The sequence below is a fragment of the Capsicum annuum genome, chromosome 7, assembly GCF_002878395.1.
Source record: "Capsicum annuum cultivar UCD-10X-F1 chromosome 7, UCD10Xv1.1, whole genome shotgun sequence".
In the NCBI taxonomy this organism is placed as follows: domain Eukaryota; kingdom Viridiplantae; phylum Streptophyta; class Magnoliopsida; order Solanales; family Solanaceae; genus Capsicum; species Capsicum annuum.
In genome coordinates, this window is record NC_061117.1 from 221,111,907 (window position 1) to 221,136,769 (window position 24,863).

The 24,863-nt window shown below is 34.2% G+C and overlaps 2 protein-coding genes across 2 annotated transcripts; one reads left to right on the forward strand and one right to left on the reverse strand.

Moving 5' to 3' along the window:
• Positions 1 to 5,888: 5,888 nt before the first annotated feature.
• On the forward strand, positions 5,889 to 7,544 carry LOC107878671 (the record flags this gene model as incomplete). Its single annotated transcript, XM_016725751.2, is given in 2 exon segments — positions 5,889 to 6,220; positions 7,104 to 7,544. Coding segments are annotated over 2 exon segments (189 nt in total). The 3' UTR covers positions 7,211 to 7,544.
• Positions 7,545 to 9,433: 1,889 nt separating this feature from the next.
• Positions 9,434 to 17,778, reverse strand: LOC107878672 (MLO-like protein 11). The gene is made up of 15 exons (XM_016725752.2): positions 17,047 to 17,778; positions 15,901 to 15,958; positions 15,533 to 15,759; positions 15,202 to 15,318; positions 14,213 to 14,273; positions 13,686 to 13,780; positions 13,372 to 13,446; positions 12,671 to 12,756; positions 11,825 to 11,874; positions 11,626 to 11,666; positions 10,927 to 11,097; positions 10,787 to 10,822; positions 10,606 to 10,673; positions 10,435 to 10,495; positions 9,434 to 10,169 (listed from the first exon to the last, which is right to left on the reverse strand). Exons 1-15 carry the CDS (start codon positions 17,161 to 17,163, stop codon positions 9,762 to 9,764), a joined length of 1,671 nt encoding a protein of 556 aa, XP_016581238.2. The 5' UTR covers positions 17,164 to 17,778; the 3' UTR covers positions 9,434 to 9,761.
• Between the last annotated feature and the right edge of the window lie 7,085 nt (positions 17,779 to 24,863).

Genomic DNA, 24,863 nt, shown 5'->3' on the forward strand with positions numbered 1-24,863 from the left:
GTTGCTTTTGAATTTGGTGTCCTATAACTTCCTTTTAATTCTTACAAAGTTTTACCCTTCAAGTAATTGAAAATAACTTATGATATATATTAGATTAATTTTTTTAAAACTTTCTTTAAAGGTAAAGAGCAATTTAAAAAATCAAGTAACACGTTAGAGGAGAACTGTTTTGAGTCATGAAAACAAGCCTCTTCTAAAATAAGTTGAAGAAGATAATCAAATGACTAATATAATCATTAAGTCGCTAAATCGGGTAGAAGAAAATTATGTAAAAATGAATTTCATTTTTTTTGTAAGATGTTTTTCAATTTTTTTAATTTATTATTTTTCGTGTCAGATTTTATTATAAGATCATGAATTATGTTTATTATCTCCTGCTATTTGTTATTATTTCCTTTGATTAATCCTCAAACCTAATATTAGTACCATTTCTATATGTTGAAGACTATTATTTTTCAAAATTGTTGTGTACAATATTTATATTAAGTGCAATCTTGATTTGATATTCCTTAACCCGAACAAGTTATTTTGTTTATTTACTTATAAGAATTGTATTGACAACAGATACAATCAGCCACATGATAGTAATATATAATTACTCAATTTCTCTCGAGTCTTCCCTATCCGATTGATTTCCAAAGGGAGGTAATGACAGATACTCTTGCTGTTCTAGAGTCTTTGATGACTTTTCATTTTTATATCTTAGAAATTTTTAATCTTAAATTAATTAATTTTTTGTCGGTCTAAAATCAGTTCATTAAAAATAAAATTAAAAAAAACTGAAATTACATTTTATTTTATAAATTTATATGTTACATACTTGTAGTCGTACCACTTATAAGCTTTATATGCATATGTATATTAGATAGTGAAAGAAAAAATTATGTACTTATGCACATTTACACGGAGAACTCCAATTTTTTTTGACAAGTATAAATATTATAAGGAAAAAAGGAATGAAATTCTTTCTTCTTTACCATAGTAAATCAAGTAGTTTTGACAATGAAAAAATCATTTCCAAAAGAGTAAAAACTTATAGGTGATTCAAAATTACAAAAAAGAAAAACTACGTATTAGTAATAAAATAAATTAACATTCGAAATTTTTTATTTTTTTGGATTTAAATATCAGAACCGCTATACGCATGGTCTAGGCAAGGGCGCCATCATAAGGGCGTATTGTATGCAACCTTACCTTGTATTTCTGCTAAAGACTGTTTCCAAGGCTTGAACTTGTGATCCTCTGATCACATGATAACAACTTTACCAGTTACTCTTAGGCTCCCCTTCAAATACCGAAAGAATCTTAAAAAATATCTTTAATGTCCACTTATAAAATTATTCTGTGAACTTTAACAATGTAACGCGCGAAGCGCGGACAAGTTCACTAGTTGGGGTATAAGAGTGTGTCTATGGTGCTAGGTAGAATTGTTTTATCTTGTTGTCAGCACTAATCGCAGCTGCACTTACAATTTCTTGAAGTTTTATTGATGTCTGTTATTTCAAGTAGATCGACGATAACATTATTTGGTAGTATATCAAACAAATTGGAAAAACTGGAGTACAACAAAACCCACTAACTTTTTTATATTATCATTATTTTTTTATTATTAGAAAAATAAAAAAAATGCGCACTAATTGCATTATTTACAAAATTTTCTTATATGACTCTTAATTTATGTGATACTTTTTGTTTTTTTAAGAGTCAAACAGTTTAAGTTTGACTATAAATTTGGACATAAATTTTTATTATTTTTTAAAATAAATTTATATAGTTGAAAGCTACTTAAAAAATACTAATAGTCAAATTAATTGATAATTCAAAATATTAAAAGATATATAAAAAATATACAATAAAAATAGAGTTGTTTGTGTTCAAAATTCGAAAAGTGACAAATAAATTGAAACGGATATAAATTGAGACGAAGGGAGTAGTAAATTGAGCCCCATGCATAATAATACAAGAAAATTACAAAAATCACAACCTTTCTTTACTAAACTACATAAAATTTCTATCATTTTTATTAATTACCTAAATCCTTTTTTTAAAACACAGCCGGACACATCCATAAACTCATAAATTTTTGGATACATAATTTTAATTATTCATCTCTCTTTGATCTAGTTAATGTAGTATGTATCACGACCAAATAGTTTCAAAAATGGACTAATCTCATTAATAAAAATTATATATCTCAACTTTAAAATTATGTATCCGGATGCTAATTATGTATCCGAGCAAAAATAAAATAATCAACTATTATATTCTTAAGTTTAATATTATGCATCCTTAACTTTAAAAGTATGTATTGTATTCAAATGCTAATAATGTATCTGAAAATTACAAAATAAAGTATTATTTGTAACTTAGAAAAAAAAAAAAAAAAAAGGATTTATGTTAGAGTCTAATAGTAATACCCATAAGCCCAAGCCCAAGCCCAAGTTGCTATCCCATACCCGGTTACTCTTTCTCTGTCTCTTCCAAAGAGTCGAATATTCTGTCGCCCGTCGGAGCTCATTTCAACTGGTATCTCTTTCTTCTCCCCCCCTTTACGTTCCTATTTTCGCAGAAGCACAAAAATATGCATCGATATGTCAATTATTTTTGACTGAAGAATATTAGTCTTTTGGCTTTCTGGTGTAAAAATATGGAAAGTGTTTCCGATTTATTGAAATTATTAGCGACCTTGCAAACTAGAATAGAGAGTTGAATATGTGTAGTAGTTACCAGTGTAATACGGATACGGCATCGCCTTATTGCTGCTAATGTATGTTGGAAATTTATGTTATCTGTAGTAATATTCTCATTTCGGCACCTAACGGTGTGGCCTAGTGGACAATGAAGTTGGTTGAGAAGCGTGAGATCAAAATTAGGCGATTTCTGTCTATTTGTCCATAGCCTTAGTGGATAGAGTTACCTGGTATCGAGTGTTGTTGCCGTCGCCGGTGGGAGGTGGCAAGAACTTGTGGATAAGTTCCCCGTACCTGTTGTTGGTGGAGGTGGCGGAACTTGTTGATAAGTTACCCGATACCTGTTGCTGGTGGGAGGGGGCAAGTATTCCATGCACGGAGTCAGGTATACCTTTTTCTGGTGGGAGGTTGCAAGTATTCTATGGACAGAGTGAGTTACCTGGTACCTTTTGCTGGTGGGAGGTGGCAAGTACCTTGTGCTGGTGGGAGGTGGCGGGTATCTCGTAGAGTTAGTCTAGGTTTGTGAAAGCTGGTCCGGACACCATTGTTATAAAACACAATAAAAATATTGTTATTTCAGAAATGAAACAAAGGAAGTACTTATTAATTCCTAATGTTCCTTTTTCAAAATGATCTTATTTGATGCTCTAAATGTAAAGTATAAGCACTGGCATAAAGAAATGGAGAAAATCGAGGAGTAAGGAATAAAGACAGAAATAGCTTGAGATGTTTAGCTTTAACTGCCAGAAACAATTTTTTGAATGATCATGTTGGAACGGAGTTATCATCCAGTTGGCGGATTATTTAGTTTAATTTACTACCTTAATTCAGCAGGCAGAATATTAGTGATGGAATTTTGTAGACTCCTTGAACTTGAAATCAAGTGCCTGGACCTCAGAAGTTGGGAGATGGAAAATTGGATTTCTTGTCCCCTTGAATTTTTAATCGTATGTTTGAACAGAGGAGAAAGCCCCATAAAATTCGTCTTTGTTGTGAGTTGTGAGAAGAGCCCCATAAATTTCGTCCTTATTGTGTTGTTTTCGTAAAGTTCCTTTTTTGTTCCGTTCTTGTTTCTTGCCTCTATTAGCAGGTACAGATGCTAAGACAACAACTTTTGAGAGTTTGTATAAGGGGTTAGAGGAGAAAGGCGGGGAAAAGAGGTTGTTTAGGCTTGCCAAGGCTAGGGAGTGGAAGGGTCGGGATCTAGATCAAGTGAAGTGCATTAAGGGCGAAGATGACAGAGTATCGGTGGAGGACGCCCTTATTAAGAAAAGATGGCAGCCGTATTTTCATAAGCTCTTGAATGACGAGGGGGACAGAGATGTTGTGCTAGGGGAGTTGGAGCACACCGGGGAGTGTTGCGATTTCGGCTATTGTCGGCGTTTTAAAGTAGAGGAGGTCAGCGAGGCTATTCTCAAAATGCAAAAGGGCAGGACGATGGGGCCCGATGAGATTCCGGTGGATTTTTGAAAGTTTTCTAGAGTGGCTGGGGTGAGGTGGCTGATCAACCTGTTTAACAACATTTTCAAGTCCGCGAAGATGTCTGAGGCATGGAGATGGAGCACGATGATTTCATTATATAAGAACAAGGGAGACATTCAGAGTTGCAACAACTACCTAGGTATTAAGTTGTTGAGTCACACGATAAAGATTTGGGAGAGGGTGGTGGAGCGGAGGTTGAGAAATATTGTGCCTATTTCGGAGAATCAATTTGGATTTATGCCTGGTCGCTCGACGACTGAGGCAATTCACCTATTGCGGAGACTGGTAGAGCAGTATAGAGAGAGGAAGAGGGATCTTCACATGGTGTTTATTGACTTAAAAAAGGCGTATGAGAAGATCTCTAGGGAGGTTCTTTGGAGATGCTTGGAGGCGAGGGGTTCCTGTGGTGTACATTAGAGCAATTAAGGATATGTATAAGGGGGCGAAGACTCGAGTAAGGACGGTGGGAGGAGATTCTGAGCACTTTCCGGTCTTGACAGGGTTGCATCAGGGATCAACTCTTAGTCCGTTCTTATTTGTCGTGGTGATAGATGTGTTGACGCGGAGTATACAAGGCCAGGTGCCTTGGTGTATGCTTTTTGCGGATGATGGAGTTTTGATTGATGAGTCGCGGCAAGGTGTTAATGATAAGCTGGAGGTTTGGAGACAAACTCTGGAGTCTAAAGGTTTCAGATTGAGTAGGACCAAGAAGGATTATTTGGAGTGTAAGTTTAGTGACTCGAGGCAAGAAGAGGAGGTGGTGGTGAAGTTGGACTCTCAGTTTGCACGAGGGATAATTTTAAGTATCTTGGGTCTACAATCCAGGGAAATGGAGAGGTTAATGAGGATGTCTCGCACCGTATTGGGGCAGGTTGGATGAAATGGAGGTTCGCTTGGGGGATTTTATGCGATAAGAAGGTGCCTCCCAAGCTTAAAGGCAAATTCTACAGAGTTGTAGTCCCCAGCTATGTTGTATGGAGCGGAGTGTTGGCCAGTTAAGACTTCCCATATCCAAAAGTTGAAGGTGATGGAAATGAGGAAGTTGCATTGGATGTGTGGTCTTACAAGGGCTGACAAGGTTAGGAATGAGATGATTCGGAAGAAGGTAAGAGTGGTATCGATGGAGGAAAAAATGCGGGAAGTGAGGTTGAGATGGTTTGGTCATGTGATGAGGAGGGGTACGGATGCCCCAGTTCATAGGTGTGAGAGACTAGCGTTAGATGGTTTCAAGCGGGGTAGGGGTAGACCGAAGAAATACTGGAGAGAAGTGATTAGACGTGACGTGGAGCAGTTACATCTCACTGAGGACATGATCCTGGATAGGAAGGTTTGGAGGAAAAATACTAGGATAGAGGGATAAGGTGGGGGGATGAATCGTAGTCCGTAGTTAGGAGGGTTTTGGTGTCTTTTGTTTGGTAATGTACATTATTTTTGTGGATGTTGTATCTATGTTAGTTTTATCATGTTTCATGCTTTGAATATTTTTGTATATTGTCCTGTGTCTTGAGCCGGGGGTCTATCGGAAACAGCCTCTCTACTTCTTTAGAGGTAGTGGTATGGACTGCGTACATTCTACCCTCCCCAGACCTCACTAGGTGGGAATATACTGGGTTTGTTGTTGTTGTTGTTGTCTTGTTTCTTGCCTCTTTCTTCCTGGTATGCTGTTTCTGCAAAATAGTTGTGTATGTGTTTTTTTTTTCAACTGTTTTATTTCAGTGAGCTAGTCAGGCAATCTGATAGAGCAACTGAAACATCAAATGGATCAGTTTTGATCTTCTCCGTAGAAGCTAATTAGACACATTTTTGTTGTCAGGTTGTGGCTTCAGTTTCATGACAATTCCATACAGTGTCTCAGTTCCTTTAAATTTGTGCTAGAAACACATGATCATTGAACACTATGAAAGAAATTAGAGTTGGTTCAAATTTCGCATTCTAATATATGTTTTCTTTGCTCCAGATTTAGCTGATGGGATTTGGGAATAGAGGAATTGTTGCTGACAAATGGTCAGGGAGGATTTTATGGGTCTGTGCAATTGGAAGTGCAATTGGTATACACCATCATCCTCTTTATTTTTTCTTGAGATTTTTCTCTCTAGACATGAGAATTGTTATTTTAAGCCTGTATTGGACTGGCAGAAAGTTGACCATTAACAAATTAGCTGGTATGTCAAGACTTAATTGAATAATGTAATTGATGATCCACAACAAAGCTCTTTGTTAAGCTAGAAGTACCTAGTGACTGCCAATTGCTTACCGTATTGATCCAATAAATATTGCATGTAGTGGTTTCTATTAGCTTATGGTGTTTGTTAACATTCTATAGGCGTTTGCTCTATAGGGGAAGAGCTTGTAGAAAAAAGTCCTATGAGCTTCAAAAGATTATTGGGTAGAAAAACTTTACGTCTCTACCAGTTAAAACATAGAGATCTTCCAAGTTAAGTGAGAACTTGTTCCTCGACGCTCTATGTTAAATTTTGTTTTAAAATTTTCTTACATTTGACTAATTCTTAACTATCTTTTTGCGAACTAGAATTGATCAACTGAAAAGTACGATAAATGCTGAACCAAAATCCCGCTGGGCGAATGAATCAAACTTTTCACCTTATAGGGATCATCAAAGTTTCATCATATCGTTACTTTTATTCTGTAGATTTTGATTCACTTGCCAATTTTTAGGTTCTTTTAATTCCAGAAGGTTTTGAGGGGTGCCATGGGACATTTTGGGGTGTGGATTGCTGAGACGATTTACTTCCATTCTCAGTATGCACGACGACTCTTCACAACTGAAAAATTATGAGTAATTTAATGATACATCAAGATTTGGATATATCTATATGTCCTACTTTGATGAATCTCTGCTGAGTGCTTAAATTATCTTTAGCTCTTCTGTAATGAATAGTTAATGTTCTTTATTTGTATCTTGCTTGTTAGGCTTTTATATGGTTGCTGTGGAAAGACAAACTCAGAATAGAGCAAAAAAGATGGCTGAAGCACTGGCGGATGCAGGATCAAGTATAGATGCCAGCGAGAAAAGTTGATATTATGGCTTGTGATATTGCTAATACATTTCTCCATTAGGTGTCTTTCCAAGTCATGCTCTGGAAACTATTGTCATGTAATAATTACTCATGATTCTCATAAAGGAAAACACATTGCTCGACAAGAATTCGAGCTGGGAAATGTGGGACATAGCGCAGCCTATGTTTGGAACTAGAAATGAAAGAGAAAAGAAGTTGCGCGTCCTAAATTAAATTGGTAGATGCTACTACCATGAAAGCAGTAAAGAAGGGAACTGGGTGATATGTTGAATTCGAGTTTGTGCAGGAAAGAGAAGAATACAGTGTTATATATTGAATTCTTACTGGGACATTTCCACATATCTGGGTGGAAAACAGTATCACCAGGCAACAATTGATCTCTAATTGCTAATAAAACTTAAGGCTGCTACAATCAACACAATTGAGATCATTGAGAATTACATTGCCAAATTCTTCTGCTCCGGAAAGGAGAATGGAGATGAACACAATTGTGGAGCTCTTTGACAATTCTGGTTGGGCTATGACCTGCATTTCAGCTCAAGTAGCTTTTAGGTGGGTCAATAACCCGCTCGTTTATTAACTAAGCTCATTTTCGCCAGCCCAAATTCAGCTCAACCCGTTCATTCGACACCTCTAAATGGAAAGGATCAAACAAACCAACCAGCCTTTATTATTAAGGCTAGAGGTGCATGACCTGTGTCGGCACGAGCCCAACATTAACATATTTATTCGTCTTTTCAATCTTGAGATATTTAAATGAAATTTTTTAATAAAAGGATTGTATATGTTTTCTAGGATTCACCTGGAATATAGAATGGGTTCAACATATATTATTTTAATATATATTTAGATAATTTAAATTGTTAACTATTGTAATTTATAATATTTTTATGTAATTTTCAAATTAACGTACATTACTTTTCTTGTCTAAAGTTTTGTGGCATTGATAGTCAATTATATTTTAAAAATAATTTAAGTTTTTAATTATTGTAATTTATAATACTTTTCTTCTATGATCGTAATTTATAATACTTTTTATGTAATTTTTAAATAATATATGCTACTCTTCTTATCCAGAGTTTTGTGTCGACGATAACCAATTATATTTTTTAAATAATTTAAATTTTTTATCATTGTGATTTATAATATTTTTTCTATTTCAACTTATGTGGCACAATGCTTAGATGACCATAATAATTAATTAGGGGTAATATAGTAAAAAAATATTATTAATTCTAATATATAAATAACTTATAATAATTAATTAGGAATAATATAATAAATCACGGAGCAATTAGGGGTAATATAGGCAAACATGTCATCTATTTTTTTAATTAAATATTATTAATTCTAATATATAAATGATTTATAATAATTAATTAGAGGTAATATAATAAAAAATATTATTAATTCTAATATATCAATGACTTATAATAATTAATTAAGGATAATATAGTAAATTACGGAGTAATTGGGGGTAATATAGTAAATGATGAAGCACCGATCAAAACCAGATGACTTATAATAATTAATTAGGGGTAATATAGTAAAAAAAATATTATTAATTCTAATACTTATAATAATTAATTTAGAATAATATGGTAAATCACGGAGAAACCAGTGCTTCTATTATATAGAAATCTCTGTAGGTTTTTGTATTTTTAGTTAGGACTGACATTAAGTCTCTTTTCAATGTTCATGCATCTAGTTTGGTAAGCCAAACTCAATATGTAACTTTTTGCACATGCAATGATCAACACACAGAAAGTTTAGGCCTAGGCTCTGCTCATAGAGCCCTCCTGGAATTCACAGCAGCCCAGAAAAATGGCGGCGGCGGCGGTAAAAACAGATGCTAGTGTTGATGAAAATGGAAACTTGGTGGGAACCCCGGACCACCGTTTTCAGAAATATGACTGACGGAGCAGTTAACCTGACACCTGCATAGGCCATGACTTTTAGCCTTTAGTACTACTAATAACCACCACCAACACACCCAGTGGGGGTCTGGGAGTGTAAAGTGTACGCAGTCCATGCTGTTTCCGATACTACTAATAACAACACCCTTTTGTTTATAAAAGAGTTGTATACTATCAGTTATCAAAATGATAATTACATGTAATCGTCCAGAAAATGGAATTAGTAATCTGAAAAATAAGACAAGTTACCTGTTGCGACATACATTGAAATATACTGGTAATGTAAAAACTCTTTGAACTGTCGGTGTATATAAGTTAAAACTCTTTAACTATTCGAGGAAGGAAAAAGTACAAGCTTTAAGATGCTTCATCTTACGTAGACATCTCATCTGTGTAACTAATTATACAAGGGATACTACATCGAGAAAGAGCAGTTATAGATATTTCAATCCAGAGCATTTGAGAGCAAATATTTTTGCTACTATACAAACTATTTCTTTCCTACCTGCATATTTCTTTGAATTCACATGTCAAACATCTTCGAGTATATATGTTATATGCGACGTTAAACAAACCTGCAAAAGTGTATTAACACCAGCTTCACTTCGTGTTGTTCTCCAACTTTACTGTGGTGGTTAATCTCTATCCAAACACAAATCTCCTCTAGCGGGCATTGACAATGATCTTGCTATTAGTTCAGGCGGAAGACTTGGGGAAGCTGAGGAAGAAATAGAGGCACAGGGTCGAAGGAGAGGAGTACCAACACGACTTGAAGTGTCGTTAATTGTTACTGCATGATGATCCTCTGAGACAGTTGTTGGCGGCTGTAACTCAATTTCTCTATCTGCACCATGCACTGTCCGAGGGCTATCGACCAACTGGTCATCATATTCCTCGAGTGACATCACCGTGCTTGTATCAGTCACAGTTGCATCATCTGGGAACATGCGCATCCTCCTTTTCCTTCTTGCTGCCTTTCCCCATCCGTGGATCGTTTCTCTTATTCTCTGTGGAATCAATGCAGCCTTATAGTTTGTACCCATCTGCAAAGAGGTAATATAGCATGTTCAAAGCTTTGTTCTTTTGAAAATATTAATTTCTACAATTCGTTTATTAGTCCGTGAAAACTATTAGGAAGTTTACTGTGGAAGTGCAACATGCAGAGTTAATAGCAACCAGGTCACACCGGTGAAGTAGTTTGTAAAGTTGAATTTTTTTAATTGTTCTACTGTACAAAGCGGTAAGTTAATGAGAGGATCAAACTTAATTCCGACTTCTCATTTTAGCCATATCCGTCATGACATATACCTGTGTAACCAGGGCATAGAGTGGCAAGGTACTGTAACTGCAAAGGAATTGGCCAGCAAACCTGGGTGACATTCAGCAGCATAGGTTTAGACTGTAGTGCTAAATAGATATGCATTGGTAAATGCAGAACTTTAAACAAGACATGCAAATACAGTTTGTAATTACACGTACCCCATAATTAGTCGTAGATAGACCAGAGTGTGATTCTTTATGAAGCATGAATTATACCCAAATTGCCACTGGAATAAAGACGTTCGTCAAAGCTCAGACATTCAGACCATTAATGTCTACTAAAGATTGAAAATATTAATACAGTTAAAGGGAAATGCTTTGACTAGGGACCAGTGAATACCCAGAACCAAAAGAATGAAGCTAGCTCAAATGCATTCTGCAAGAGTAAGCATGCAAAGACAAGTTAGTGTATATAGATATTAAAGTAAGTTAATAGATAGACAAAACAGTTAAAAGTTGAAGTATGGTATATAAACCAACCTGGAAAAGGACAAAATGAATCAAGGACAAAAGTAATTCCGGTTTTTTGAACCAAAAAAGTTCATCTCGTGGTTTTAGCTTTGCCCTTGAGAATGAGCCAGTAATTCCAGCACTCTCTATAGCCAAGGTTGCGATTACATGCTGCAGTTTTGTACCCACCAGTAGGACAAGCTGCACAGAAGCACAAGTAAACGACTATCTGTATCTTCTATGGCATCCATGAGTTAATGTAATATACAAGATAATTCAGAATGTAAGCTAAGAGATAAATATCTTATTATCCCAAGGAGGAGAATAATGTCCGGGATACGGTATTCCAACACTATTTTTACCCTCTAGATTAAGCAAATATATTTTCTTTCAGATATACGCATTTTAACTCAACTTTAGTCTTCATTTGCTCAGTTTATTTTCCTTTTTCTTTAGTTCCTCTACGGGGGTGGGGGGGATGGGGTGACAAAGCACTATGTAGTGAAAGGGCTTAATCCAAGTCCTGAAAAATGAAATTGTGTGGCTGAACTATTTGTAACACGCTCCAAGTTCTAAATTACGAAAGATGCCTCATGCAGGATCACAGTCAAGTCTACCACTGCTCCATAAGGAATAAGAGAAAAAGGAAATAAGCGTTGCTTTATATACACAAGCATATTCATGCATATCTGAAGAATCTCAAAACAGAATTGCAATGGAAGCACTTACCACGATAGGAATTAACGCTATCCAGAAATACAGATTTGATCCTGCATGTTAAAGTTCAATAGGTCATGCGTGAGGTTATGGATGGAATTTAGTTTCACCATGCAACTGTTGCGAGCAGAAAAATGCAAGCTTATCTAATGGCAAAGTTGCAAAGAAAGTGGCATAAGTTCCTCATTCCGAACAATGGAGGATGTAGTACCTTTCACATTAAACAGCATAAAGCCCACCACGAATCCCCAGAGAGGACCACTACAAAGATACAACACAAGTTATGAGAGGAAGCTTCAATTAAGAAACCAATGATGGAAACATACAAGAACAGTTGTAATAACAGATTTTTAAAGTAAAATTGTTTTATTCTACAGTTCTCCACCATTGTTGTTCTATCCAATGATCATTTAGTGTGGAAGGGATGCACTGAACAGAAGATGATACAGAAGCCACAGTAAAGGGAAAACCAACTAGGAACAAAAAATCCTAAATTCATTACTCATTCCATCAGGAACTTAATCACCGATTCAATGTACTTTTCCAGAAGTTTGCAAAGACTAAGGACCAAATTAACTGGAGAAAACATTACTTGGACCTACTGCTTCAACACGTAGTCAGGTGTTTCATAAAGAACAGTTTTGGTAATATCTGGGGTATTTAAGTTTATTATACTGAAGAATATGATAGGCACTTTGTGGACGCTTCACGAGAAGATCTTAGTGGTACTCCAGTGTCCCATAAATATTGTTTCCTTTTCTGCATAAATGGTGCCTGCACTCCTAAAACCGGAATCTGTTTCCAGTAACTATTAATTACTTTTTGAGTACTATGCCTTATTTCCATAAATGGATAATGATCCCCATCATTATTACCTAATTACTTTGGGTATTATGCTAACTCAAAAATTAGATTAGATCCATTTTTAATCAAATCATAGAACTAACTAAAATGAACTTCTCTCCGCATTAGGCCCAGTTCTCTTCAGAAAACTTTTAACACTCTGCCTAGTCAAAAAACAGGCTGAAAAATGGAGGAGGAGTACTTTTATTCGTACCTTACACCAACGATTCTTTGGAATTCTTCTTCCATCGAGCGAATCATATAGCTGTGAAAATCATAGTTTGATGTAAGGTTGTGATTCTGCCATGAATAAGAGGAGAAAGGTGTAACTAGTAATCTCTAACAGAAATCTGTATCATATCTAGAGACACTGAAATGGAAAAGAAAATCAGCGATATTAACATGAAGATAACTCAAAATGATCCCTAAAATAGAGTTCAAAATGAATCGGGCTTGCTACATAGTGTCCTAATCTTTTCGATTAACTAACGCAGGCTTAGTTTCATGTTTAGTTTTGAAAGGAAGTGTTCCGTTCTTGATAATATGCATCAGTTGTAGCTTTATCATGATTGTCTATTTCAAATTTCCTGCTAGTTGAACTGTGATACGAGCTGCTTCTAATCATCAGAAGATGTCTTTTGTGACCTACTAATTTCCTCAAAACTAGACTAACAAATTTCACACCTACCTACCTTTTTAACTTCCAAGATGCTCCACAGAGTAGCCTTTGAAAGCATTCAAATATTTTCTTAACGTTTTGCAAGTGATTAGTTCTTTAAAAATGTTAGAAGCGAATTAAAGGGAAGTGGTTCATGCTCGGAAATCTTTTGTGTTCTCTCTCCTTTTCCCTCTTGCATACTGACAAATGCATGCTTGCAACATGAAGTCTCAACAAAAGTTGGGTTGGATCCATACCATGATAAAACCCTTGCGCAGTGTAAGGTAATCAGCACGGACAACTGTGCGGCCAAACTGCCGGAAGAAACAGGTCTGCGAAATTTGATAGAAATATACAAACATTATACTCCTACCAATTTAAAAAAGGGAAAAACGCTAAGTCAGTACAAGTAACTTCCTACTTTGACACCACATAATTATGCGAACTACCTCATCCAAAAGCGTAAGTACATAACTATTAAAGAGCAAATGTTTATTTATTTACTTTGGATGAATAAATTATGTGAGGACTACGAAAATCAGAATCTAGTAAGAAATGTATGAGAACGTACCACCCAAACAAGGATATGGTTCCTGGCGAGTGGACTTGATGTGTGAACTCTGACAAATGTAGACTGCCTTCGGAATGTCTTGGCTCTAGAAATTTCTGCGATGGAAAAGAGTTTCAGTTTATTTTAGTTTTATTCTGTTTATCAGAGTATTAACAAATGATGGATTCTCCCCATTAAGCAATTCAAAGGGGCAACAGATTCTCCTCAACGAATACCAAGCAGGACTGAAGCATAAATTAGCTTGGCAGATAAATTCCACATGTATCTCCCACCACCCCTAAAGAAAAGAAAAGACAAACATATCTGGAGATAGCTATCAGATAGATACCCAGGTAGAGAAATTCTGCATGCATTAACCAAATAAAAAACCAAGCAATATATGTCTAGAAGATAGAAATAAGGGACCAAAATACTTGTTTGCTCCCACAAAGACCACAATGGGACAATAACAATTTAAGAGAACTACAAACGGTGGAAGCTTGAGAACAAGATTATTTTTTGATAAGTCACATGCAAGTATAACTTACCAGTTAGTACATCGTGTCTGTCCATGTGCGCTTGATCTTCCCACTCCCTCCAACTGTGGACCTGGCCAGATTTTCACTTATCAGGCAGCTAGCGATGCAGAACAACTGAATAGAGTTCACAAAAGTAAAGAAGAAGAGAGAAGTGATGATAATGAGGATAAAGACCAGAAAATAGTCATTCCACAGGACATAGATTGCGACTTCTGCAAGGAAATGGCAAGTAGCTGACACTGACACAACTAGGAAGTGTAAAGATATTGAAACTTCGGACTACCATATTTACACCCAATATGGCATGATTCACCAATTTCAATATTGACAATCACCCATTCACCTAATGTAAATTCAAGACAAGCTGGCTGCAGAGCTAATGCCTCTACTAGAGAGGGTATGTTTAAACAACAACAACAACATACCCAGTGTATGCTTATAGTAAAAAGCAAAAAATATTGTTGACAAAGAGAACAATATCCAAACAGATATCGATGCTCAGTAGTTGCCAGTGTAAATTTTGAATGGACATAAATTTCTTCATAACCAATAATATTAGCAAAAGAAACCACGCCTAAGACATTGCATGAGAAAATTCAATACTTCTCCCCCAATACTGTGGGCATCAAACTACTTTTACCAGAACATCAGCAACAACTCAGATAACTCTGACTATGGCACACGATGCCTCTCCAGCAGTCGATACAATAAGTTTATCAGGAAGCTCAAGCAGAAAGTAAATTTTCACTCCAGATTTGCTGTCCACAAGGTAGTAAGTGAGGGGGCCCTTGAGTGACGATGTATAGCATTACCATCATATATAACAGTACATTTTGCAAGTCATATTAATACATCGCAATTTACTTACTTCCAATCAAACTTGCCACTTAGGAAACCATAGACAATAGATTAACATATACTTAAAAATAACTGGACTTCAAAAGTTCACCAAAACAATGTGCTTCAGTTTACCAAGTTCAAGTAAAAGAGAACGTCACCTTAACAATCGCCAGAAGCATTGTCAAGCAGCTATAAGATATATGAGTAATGGCCATGACGAAGATGAAGCGATGGAGCTGTTCAAGGCCTTCATATGATACGAAAGGTTCATGGTTCTGACAAAATGTTTGACTCAGATTATTGACTTCAGAAACAATTTTAGAAAGAGAGAGAAGCTAAGCAACTCAAAGGCGATAAGCAAAAAAAAAATAGTTATTTCATTTTTGCAGGATAATCAGTTGAAGGTACATCTTATAGCAACAGGAATAGAATTGTTACACAAGATATTGGAATACCGGTCTCATATGCCTCATGGAAAATCGAATTTACCTCTCTACACGTCTTTTGGTTGAAGGAATTTAATACTCTCCTTTGAAGAGCAAAAGCCATCAAAAGTTTACGCTCCTTCAAATCTTTATTCTCCCTTTCTTCAGTAACTTCAGACTTTGTACAAGGGGCAAATGCATTATTGTAAAACTTTGACGGTATGCAAATATTAGATATGATGCTGGAAGTTGCTGTGAGTAGGAGAGAAATGAATCCAAGAAGCATCAACTCTGTATACCGAATGTTAAAAATGGTTATGACAGGAAAGTAATATTTGGGGCTGGAAGGAGGGGAATCCAAATTTCAAAGAGCTTTTTCCGCTTTTTTTTTTCCCTAATGCTCAAAGTTCATTATACATAAACATAGAATACCTTCTTTCATTTTCTCCACAGCAGCAAACAATGGCTTTCTATTGGTTTTTCTCAACCACTGACATGAGAAAATAATAAAACTGTTAGTTTTTGAAGTTCCATAATTGATGCTGCTACAAGAAACAAAATCAATCAAATACAATCAAAGCCGTTTGAATTAAATTTATGGTCTTGAATATCTTCTATGAAATTAGAGGCCTTGGGACACAAAGAGGTTGGATATTCACTCCTATCTTTCTCCTTCCCCTTGGTATATGAAACGGAGCTTGTTATATATAAGCAACTATCCAAGACCGGAAAATCTAAGACAAGCACCTCAACACATATTCAATTCTTAAGCGGCTTGAGTAATCAAAAGGAAGTTTGTATGTGAAAAGAAGCGATGAACATATAAACCCTTCCTACAAAGTCAGAGAGAGTTCCCACGGTACCGTAAGGGGAAGGTAATCAGGATGGAACAAATTAAAAGTTAAAGATTTCATGGTATCGAGCAGGAATATTGTAATCCTATTTTCCCCCCCACCCTCTATATTTCATAGAATATACAGCAAGAATATCTATAAGAGTCCAGAATAACACAGAACGAAACATCAACAAAAGTAAGTCATGTTAACAAAGGAGGAACTAGGAGGACAGAGGGGTCTCATCCGGACCCCCTTTGCCCGGAAAATTACAGTACATATACAAGATCATTTTTAGTAAACCATGAACTCCTTAATAAAAATCCTGCCTCGGGCCTCGGGTACGGACTACTGTAGCATTCTTCCAACAAAACCAACAACACTATATAATCCAACCGGTAAAGACATGACACTTTGGTCTAACTCGACCCAAAAGCTAGCTCATGAGTGAGTATTACCCAAGTCACCCAAGTCCATATGAGCATACCACCAGTCCGTTCCCCAACCAATGTGGGACTCTAACCCACTCTAACACCCTTTCACGACCAAGCCCAACTGGAGCTTGGACCGCGAGCCAAAAAAGGGATGAAGCTGGCTCTGTTACCATGTCGTTAATAAAGTACAAATACATGAAGCAAATAAGCTAACTATGGTAACTAGATAGTCAAATCCTTACAAATCACCAATACTACCATATATATGTATACAATATTATACAGAAACCAAAAGAAAATCTTGAACTTACATTAGATAACCTGTGAATGGATCGCTCCACAAGCAGTGAAACAGCAACAAATATAGTCAATACAGAAGCAACAGACCATGTTGGTGTCAAAGCCAATGAACGAGTTTCTTCAGACATTTTTACCCTAATGTCTTTTATAACTTAATCTACCTCACCTTCAAATTCATTAACCTCTCTCACTATAGACTCAAACTTGTTACTCGAGCCGAGGGTCTTCCTGAAACAACCTCTCTGCCTCCTCGAGGTGGTACTGTTAAGGTCCGTGTACACTCTAACCTATAGACTCAAACTCAACTACTTACAGAAAAAAAAATAGGACTTTCAGTCATTTCACATAAAAAACCAAACTTTTCTTGAATTTTCCATGATTCAAGAATCATTGTCCCTATACTTGTGAATCTTTATAATACTTCACATTCTAAAATCTGCCACTTGGGGTTGTTTCTTTAGCTATTCAAACAAAATCTTAACTTTCAAAAATCTATTTTTGACTCTGATTTGTACTTGTCCAGACACAAAAAAAAAAGCTTAGTTTGATCCACAATTCTTGATTTGCCAATGCAACTACTATAGATTTGATGTCTAGAGCTAAGACCCACAAAATAAGAGATTCTTGAAACTAATGACAAGAAGTAAACAGCTATTAAGGTCCAATCTTTATGGGGTTCTTAAGCTTAAAATAGCTGATTTTGTGTGAATAAAAAGGTGTAACTTTTAGGAAAATGTTAATTAAAGAAAGAAAAATGAGTAAGTACCCTACTTATACTACAGAAAAGAACCAAAGAAAAGACAAAAAATGTATGGTCATTTGAATTAAGTAGTAAAATACTTACTTTATTTCGTCCATTTTTACTTGTCTATGATTGACTTAACGCGTTTATTTTATCACCTTTTGAATAAAGTAATGATTATAATTAATAATTAGATAAATATTTTTAATATATTGGATACGATTAAAAGAAAGTTGGAGTATTGATAGATTTTGGTGTCTAACCACCAAAGAATGTGGTGCAGTGGATGAGGCTGGTCACCTTAACTAGAGATCTCAACTTCGAGTGCTGGGTATAAAAAATCCTTGGTAGAGAGAGCTACCCTTCGAAAGGAACCCTACTCGATGCGAATTTAAATTAATCAAACTCCAATACGGATACCGACACGGAATGGGAAACAAAAAAAAATAGATTTTGGTGTCTGAAAATGAGCTGGAGCTAGCAAGTAGGAGTAATAGTTTGTGAGGCTCCAGTTTCTTTGCTACTTCGTACTGACCACTGACAGATGGACCTCCACTAGTTGAATAACTTATAAATTATTAATTTGAAATTCAATAAAAAAAAATTAAGAAAAAACAGTCGGATGCACTAATGTTTTTGCTATGCGCAGGATTCGAAAAAGTACGTCATAAGAAAGATATATTATACGCAGTTTTACTTTATATTTCTGTCGGAGCCTGTTTTCAATATTTGAACCCCTGAACTTTTTGGTCACATAACAACAACTTTATGTTTTTTTTTTTGGTTTTTCACCTGGTGGCCGATACACATATTGAAGCCCTGACTAATCCAGATCGTGCATTGCAGCACCCATATTGATAACTTTATCAGTTTCTCCAAGGCTCCCTTCTTAAATTTGATAACTTAAAAAGCTAAAATTGGATACACATAAATTTCAAATTCCGACTTCATTCTTGAAAATAACTGATTGATTTTACATTCAAATATCTAAAAATATTTAATACTTTAAATTTTGTTTTGTAATAAGTTTTTTATAGTGCCTGTCACATTCATGTGAATATCAGCACCTAGGAATGGGTCAAATTGCACATTTTCCCCTAAAGTGAATCAAGCCGCTAATCAAGCACTTTAAATTGTACTTATTTTTATGAGAAAAATGAATTTATAGACCCTTCCAAAATTTTAATTGAAAAAAAGATAAGTGGATCTCACAGTATCCCCAAGTTAAAAAAATAAAATCGTTTAAATAATTGGGGGATAACTGTTCGACAATTGCATCAGTTGTCTCAACAACTTCGCACAGTTGTCGAACAATTTCGTACAGTCGTTCTACAACATTGCAAAGTTATTGGAATAAAAATATTTTAAAAAATTGGGAAAAAAATTGCCCCTTTCACCTAATTTTTAAAACTTGGAGGACTCTCACTTAATTAGAAAACTTATTTATCTTTTTTAATCCAAAGTCCTACCTAACCATTTTGTCTCCGTATAACATTTTTTTCACTATATTTAATGCTGTGACATGATTTAATTTACATATATAAATACAACTCCAATAACATTAGGATGAAATTTCATGAGTGAAATTCTAGAAGAATAAATTAACCCTCACACACTTTACCCCTAGGTGGAGAAGCTAGATAAGTATACTTACTATTTATATAGTAGAGTTTCGAATTAATTGCTCATATTTGTAAGAGTAATTACAGATAACATAGTCAATTTATAGATTATTTAAAATGTACAATTGACATAATTTTTCATTAGGGATTTTTGCATCGTAAGCTCAAACGTCATACTCTCTCACATTCAACAATTAGTAGCTAGGTTGATCAATTTTATTTATTTATTTTTTCAGTTGGTGTCTGATATTTGATTATTAAAATCTGGTAATAAACTCAAAATTTATAATTAAAAATAAAAACGTACTTATCACTTGAACACGTTCGTTAGTGTGGTTGGGCTCAGGGGCGGAGCCACCTTTTATCTAGGTGGTTCATCCGAATCCCTTTCGACGGAAATTATATTATTTTTATACTATTTTTACATGGTTGAAAATAATTATATATATATATATATATAGTAGATGTTGAAATCCCTTAGGGTAGTTAGTATGTTTACTTCTGAACCCGCTCAATGAAAATTCTGGCTCCGCCAGTGATGGGACTGATCAAACATGTTGCTTATCATTTCTACCCATGAGATCAGTATTCTCTATTAATTGGAAACAATTTGAATAATGTTTATATAGTCCCTTCAAAGAGAGACAATAAGTTGATACACCATGTGATTGAAATTCTTTAGCTATATATATTGTACTTATATACTAATTAACCCTAGTTGTTCTCACAGCCTTTCGTATGCAAAATATATATATAGAACTTAGCTTGAAATTTCCCTTTTGACTTTTGAGTTTCATGAACCTGCATGCATGCAATTGAAAAACCTAAAGAACGAAAATTTGACTTTGATAATCCTCCACTTATCAAGTTGACAATAATTAACTTAACTATATTTTAATTAGTACCACTATAAAGGTTTAGTATTTGGAATTTAATTAACCAATAATATCGATCTAACATGATTAGATAGATGATAAAACAATTTGCCTGTGTTTTACCTCATATATAATGGGTAAAAAAAGCCATTTTCTTTCTACTTATTAATTTGTCGTTTCGTATAAGGGTTAAAGAAACTAATCTCGAAATAAAGTTTGGGATTAACTTTATCTCATATTTGGTGTAAGGTATTACTTAGTCCCGGGACTATTTTAGCCCACTATTTGAACTAAAATGATGGGATTACATTCCAATGTGTGGAGGGTGAATTCGGATATCCCTACTTATCCCATTCGATGTACCAAACGACAATAATTAAAATGCTCAATATATATAGGTAACTATTCATGCTACATGAGATTGGTAACCTGAAAAATTAAGTAAATACAACATACAAGAACAAGTTAAAATTCACTAATTTAATAAATTTGCACGGACAGTGTATATGTAATCGATTGCTCAAAAAGGAACCTACGTACATGAGAAAGCAGAAAAAAAAAACTAATTAAGTAATTGATTAAGTTACACAAACAAAAAAAATGACAATTTACGTCATTTATATGAGTAACTTAATCCTAGTACTTAAATAATTTTGATAGAGTTAATTGTACTAATTCAAATAATTTGATTATGATAACTTTTTGAGTTGGTGGATGATGGCATGCATGTTGAACGTGGATACACCAAACAAGACCAAATAAAATATCTGATACTATCTTTTTTATAATATTATATTTCTGTAATATAATAATAGTGTAGGAAAATGATCGGGGCTGGCTGGCAGAGTTATTATTATTATTATTATTATTATTTTTGAAAACTCCAAGAAAACTCGCAGTCGCTTACGCCCTCTGTTCTTTGTGTGAGCACTCTGTGGTGAGAACTGTGTGCGCACTGGGTAAACTCTTCACTGTGCAATAGCTCATAAACCATACAGGAGATGTAAATCACACTAAGTAAATCCCGTGCGACGAGCTCGATTGAGAAGGCATTAGGGATGGATCGAATCCGCGATCTCCACTATGGGAAGTCCCCCTCAAACCCACTCAACCACCCCTTGGGGGCTATTATTATTATTATTATTATTATAGTAAATGTAATGGAATCTTCTTAGCTTCATTGTATATTTATTTTATATTTCAATTTGTTAGTGAAAATTTTGATTTCGTCAAGAAAAATAAGTACTTAGAAAGATAACATGCTGAGTGTATCAAGCTAGGTGCTGTGTGGATCTTAGCTAAGCTGAGTTAGAAATGTAATTATTTGATAATTAGTTACTCCCACTTGGTGATATGTAGAGTTATTGATTAATCATTACAGATCATCAAGATGTATATTTATACAAGAAGAGAAAAAAAAAATACCTCTAATTGTTATTAGTGTTAGAAGATTAGGTTTGATACCTTACAATATCATTTCTTTTAATAAATGACGCTAAAAGAAAATTAAGACATAAACATCTAAGTGGATAGTCAGTACTTTTAATGGTGATTAAATGAATTATTTGTTAAATTGCATATAGTACGCTAATATTAATTTATAAAATCTAGTCTTTCTTTTATTTTACTTGTTACATTTTGCATTACAAAAGTCAATTTGACTTTTTAAAATTTAAATGGTTGAAAACTATATGATAAATGTTATAAGTTGTAATTCTTCTCATATTAATATAATGAAAAAATATATTATAAAATGTTGATCAAAATTCATGCAGTTTAACTCTCGAAAAGCAAAATGTGACAAGTAAAAATGAATGGAAAAAATATATGTTATTGTTGTTGTTTTTTATGAAATATATTTTCGATCAAATAATGCCAAAGGCGAATTGATTTTTCGCTGAAAAATATTATGATTTTTTGAAGTGATTACATGGAAATATATATATTTGAGCAGATTTTGACTTGAATAGAAAAATATATTAAAGTTCACCCACGATGAATCCACAAAAATAATATGTCATGTTTTACTTTACTATAGTTAAAATATATAAACTTTGATCAATATTGTAAGATGTATCTTTCAATACATTATTAAGAAATATTGTAATTTATAGTATAGTCATTGATCATCTAAATTTAAAATTTAAAATTAAATTAATTAAATTCAATTTAGTCAGTGGTGAATTCAAGATTTAGGAACCATGGGTGCTCGTGAGTTTCAAACACACATATTGGCGCCCAAAGTTTTAAGTTTCCGTCTGAAAACCAAAACACCCAGCTATCTTCTTGTTTTTTTAGGTGCTTTAATTTCTGAAGCTTATACCAATTTTTATACTTTATTTATATAATTATACTTAGTATGTATCGAATTTAATGGGTGTCGGAGCACCAAAAAAATACATATAGGTCCGCCGCTGAATTTAGCACCAAAGGTTAACCAAATAAAGCTCATGAAGTGAAACCTGACAAGTAAAAATAAACATAGAAGTATTTGCTTATTGTTTGTTTAACTTATCTACATTGATTAGTATAGTTTAAAAATTATTGTATCAACTCATTTAAAAGATATAATTACAAATATAATTATATATAAGTAATGATTATGTAAAATTAGTAACATTCTCAAACAGTTTTAAAAAATATCATTTATAGTGTAAAAAATATTTTGGTCCTTGAGCTAGTTCCTTAGTTAAATACGACTATATGCCAATGGAGGAGGAAATTACTAATGCAGGAAATTCAACAAAAAGGCAGCCCGGTGCTCTAAATCTACCGCTATGCATAGTGTCCGGGGAAGGGCCCCACCACAAGAGTGTATTGTACGCAACATTACCTTGTATTTCTGCCAAAGGCTGTTTCCAAGGCTTGAACCCGTGACCTCCTGATCACATGGCAACAACTTTACCAATTACTTCAATGCAGGAAATTCAACAAGATAGAAAATAAAGTTAATTAATGAGCTGAGCTATTAAGATTAATTCCCGTAAAATGAAGAGTTCATTCTAGAAAAATAAAGTATAAAAATATTCTATTCTTTATTGTTTTTATTTTCATTTCTAAAGTAGTATGCCATCATCTTTTTTTCCTTTTTCATGGGGTCATAGAATTAAATAAGCGCTAGTCACTCTCAAAGCTTAGTTATTATGTCAACATAAAAATACCATACTCCAAGCAAACTTATTCGAGAAAAGACATCTTTTACCCTTGTGCTTGTCGCCACAACTCACTTTAACAATTAAACATAACTTCTATTTATCTACTCCCCTTAACATCTTTAAAGTGAATTATTTTCACTTTTCAAAACTGAATACCACTCTCACGACGGAGAGTGCGCTACAAACGCGCCACGTCATTGCCAAATCAGTGCCATGTCACTTGCCACGTAAGATATATATATATTTTTTTTAATAATGCCACACACTAACTTTTTATATATTATATATATATATATATATATTTATATTTAAAAGAGTATATTTTTTATAAAAAAATATATTTTATATAAATAAAATAGACCCTACCCCAATTCCTTCTACTTCTTCATTAGACAGCAGCCCCCGTCCCCTCCCCTTCCTCCTCGTTCTTCTTCTTCACATAAAAGCATCACTTTTTCTATTTCTTTCATCATTACCACAAGCTTTTTCAATGATTTTTTTTCTTCATCAAATGCAAAATTAACTTGAATTAGCTTGAGCAAATCCATCAATGAACTAAATACAAGTACATGATCACAAAAACACATCAATACACAAAATCTCAAATCCAAATTTTTTCATATTAACCAAAACCCAAAATTTCAAAACTCCTAAATTTTCAATTTCTTACTCAAAAATGTCTACAAAAATGGCATAAACTGTCTGAAATTCGAAAATGGCATAGATGATATTCCCATGACATAAAATTCTTGGCCAAGAATCAAACTTGTTCATCAATCTTGAACCTTTTTTGATTGTCGAAAAATAAAATTTTGGATTAATTAGGACTTGATAGGAAGGAAATTACGAAGAAACGAGGTGGGGGTATGAAGAAGATGAAGAAATGGAGTGTTGGGGGTGGGGTGGGGATGGGGGTGGGGGGGGGTGGATGAAGAAGATGAAAATGTCTTCTATGAAGACATTTTTCTTTTAATGTTATATATATATGTATGTATGTAATAATAATAATAATAATAATAATAATAATAGCAATAAAGTGGTCTTTTAAAAAAAACTAAAAAATTCACTCGCTCTTTTTTTTTTTTTGGCCACGTCAGCTATAGGGGGGAATTTAATTCATTTGAAAGTTGTTAAGGAGATAAATAAACGGAAGTTAAGTATAAGTACTAAAGTGAATTATGACGACAAGTTCAGGAGGAAAAGATGTCTTTTCTCAACTTATTCTTTAATACTTACTATACAACATGGCCTTGTGTAATCACTATCCAATCTACAGTAATATAATTACGAATTTATCTAGATTCAATTATTTTTTGCTGAAATACTAGGTATATATATACAACAAAAATGACATATATTGAGTGCTTTTGAAGAATTTAATCAAACACACAATTTGTAGAATTATTGAGTTTATTTTACTCGTCGAACAATGCA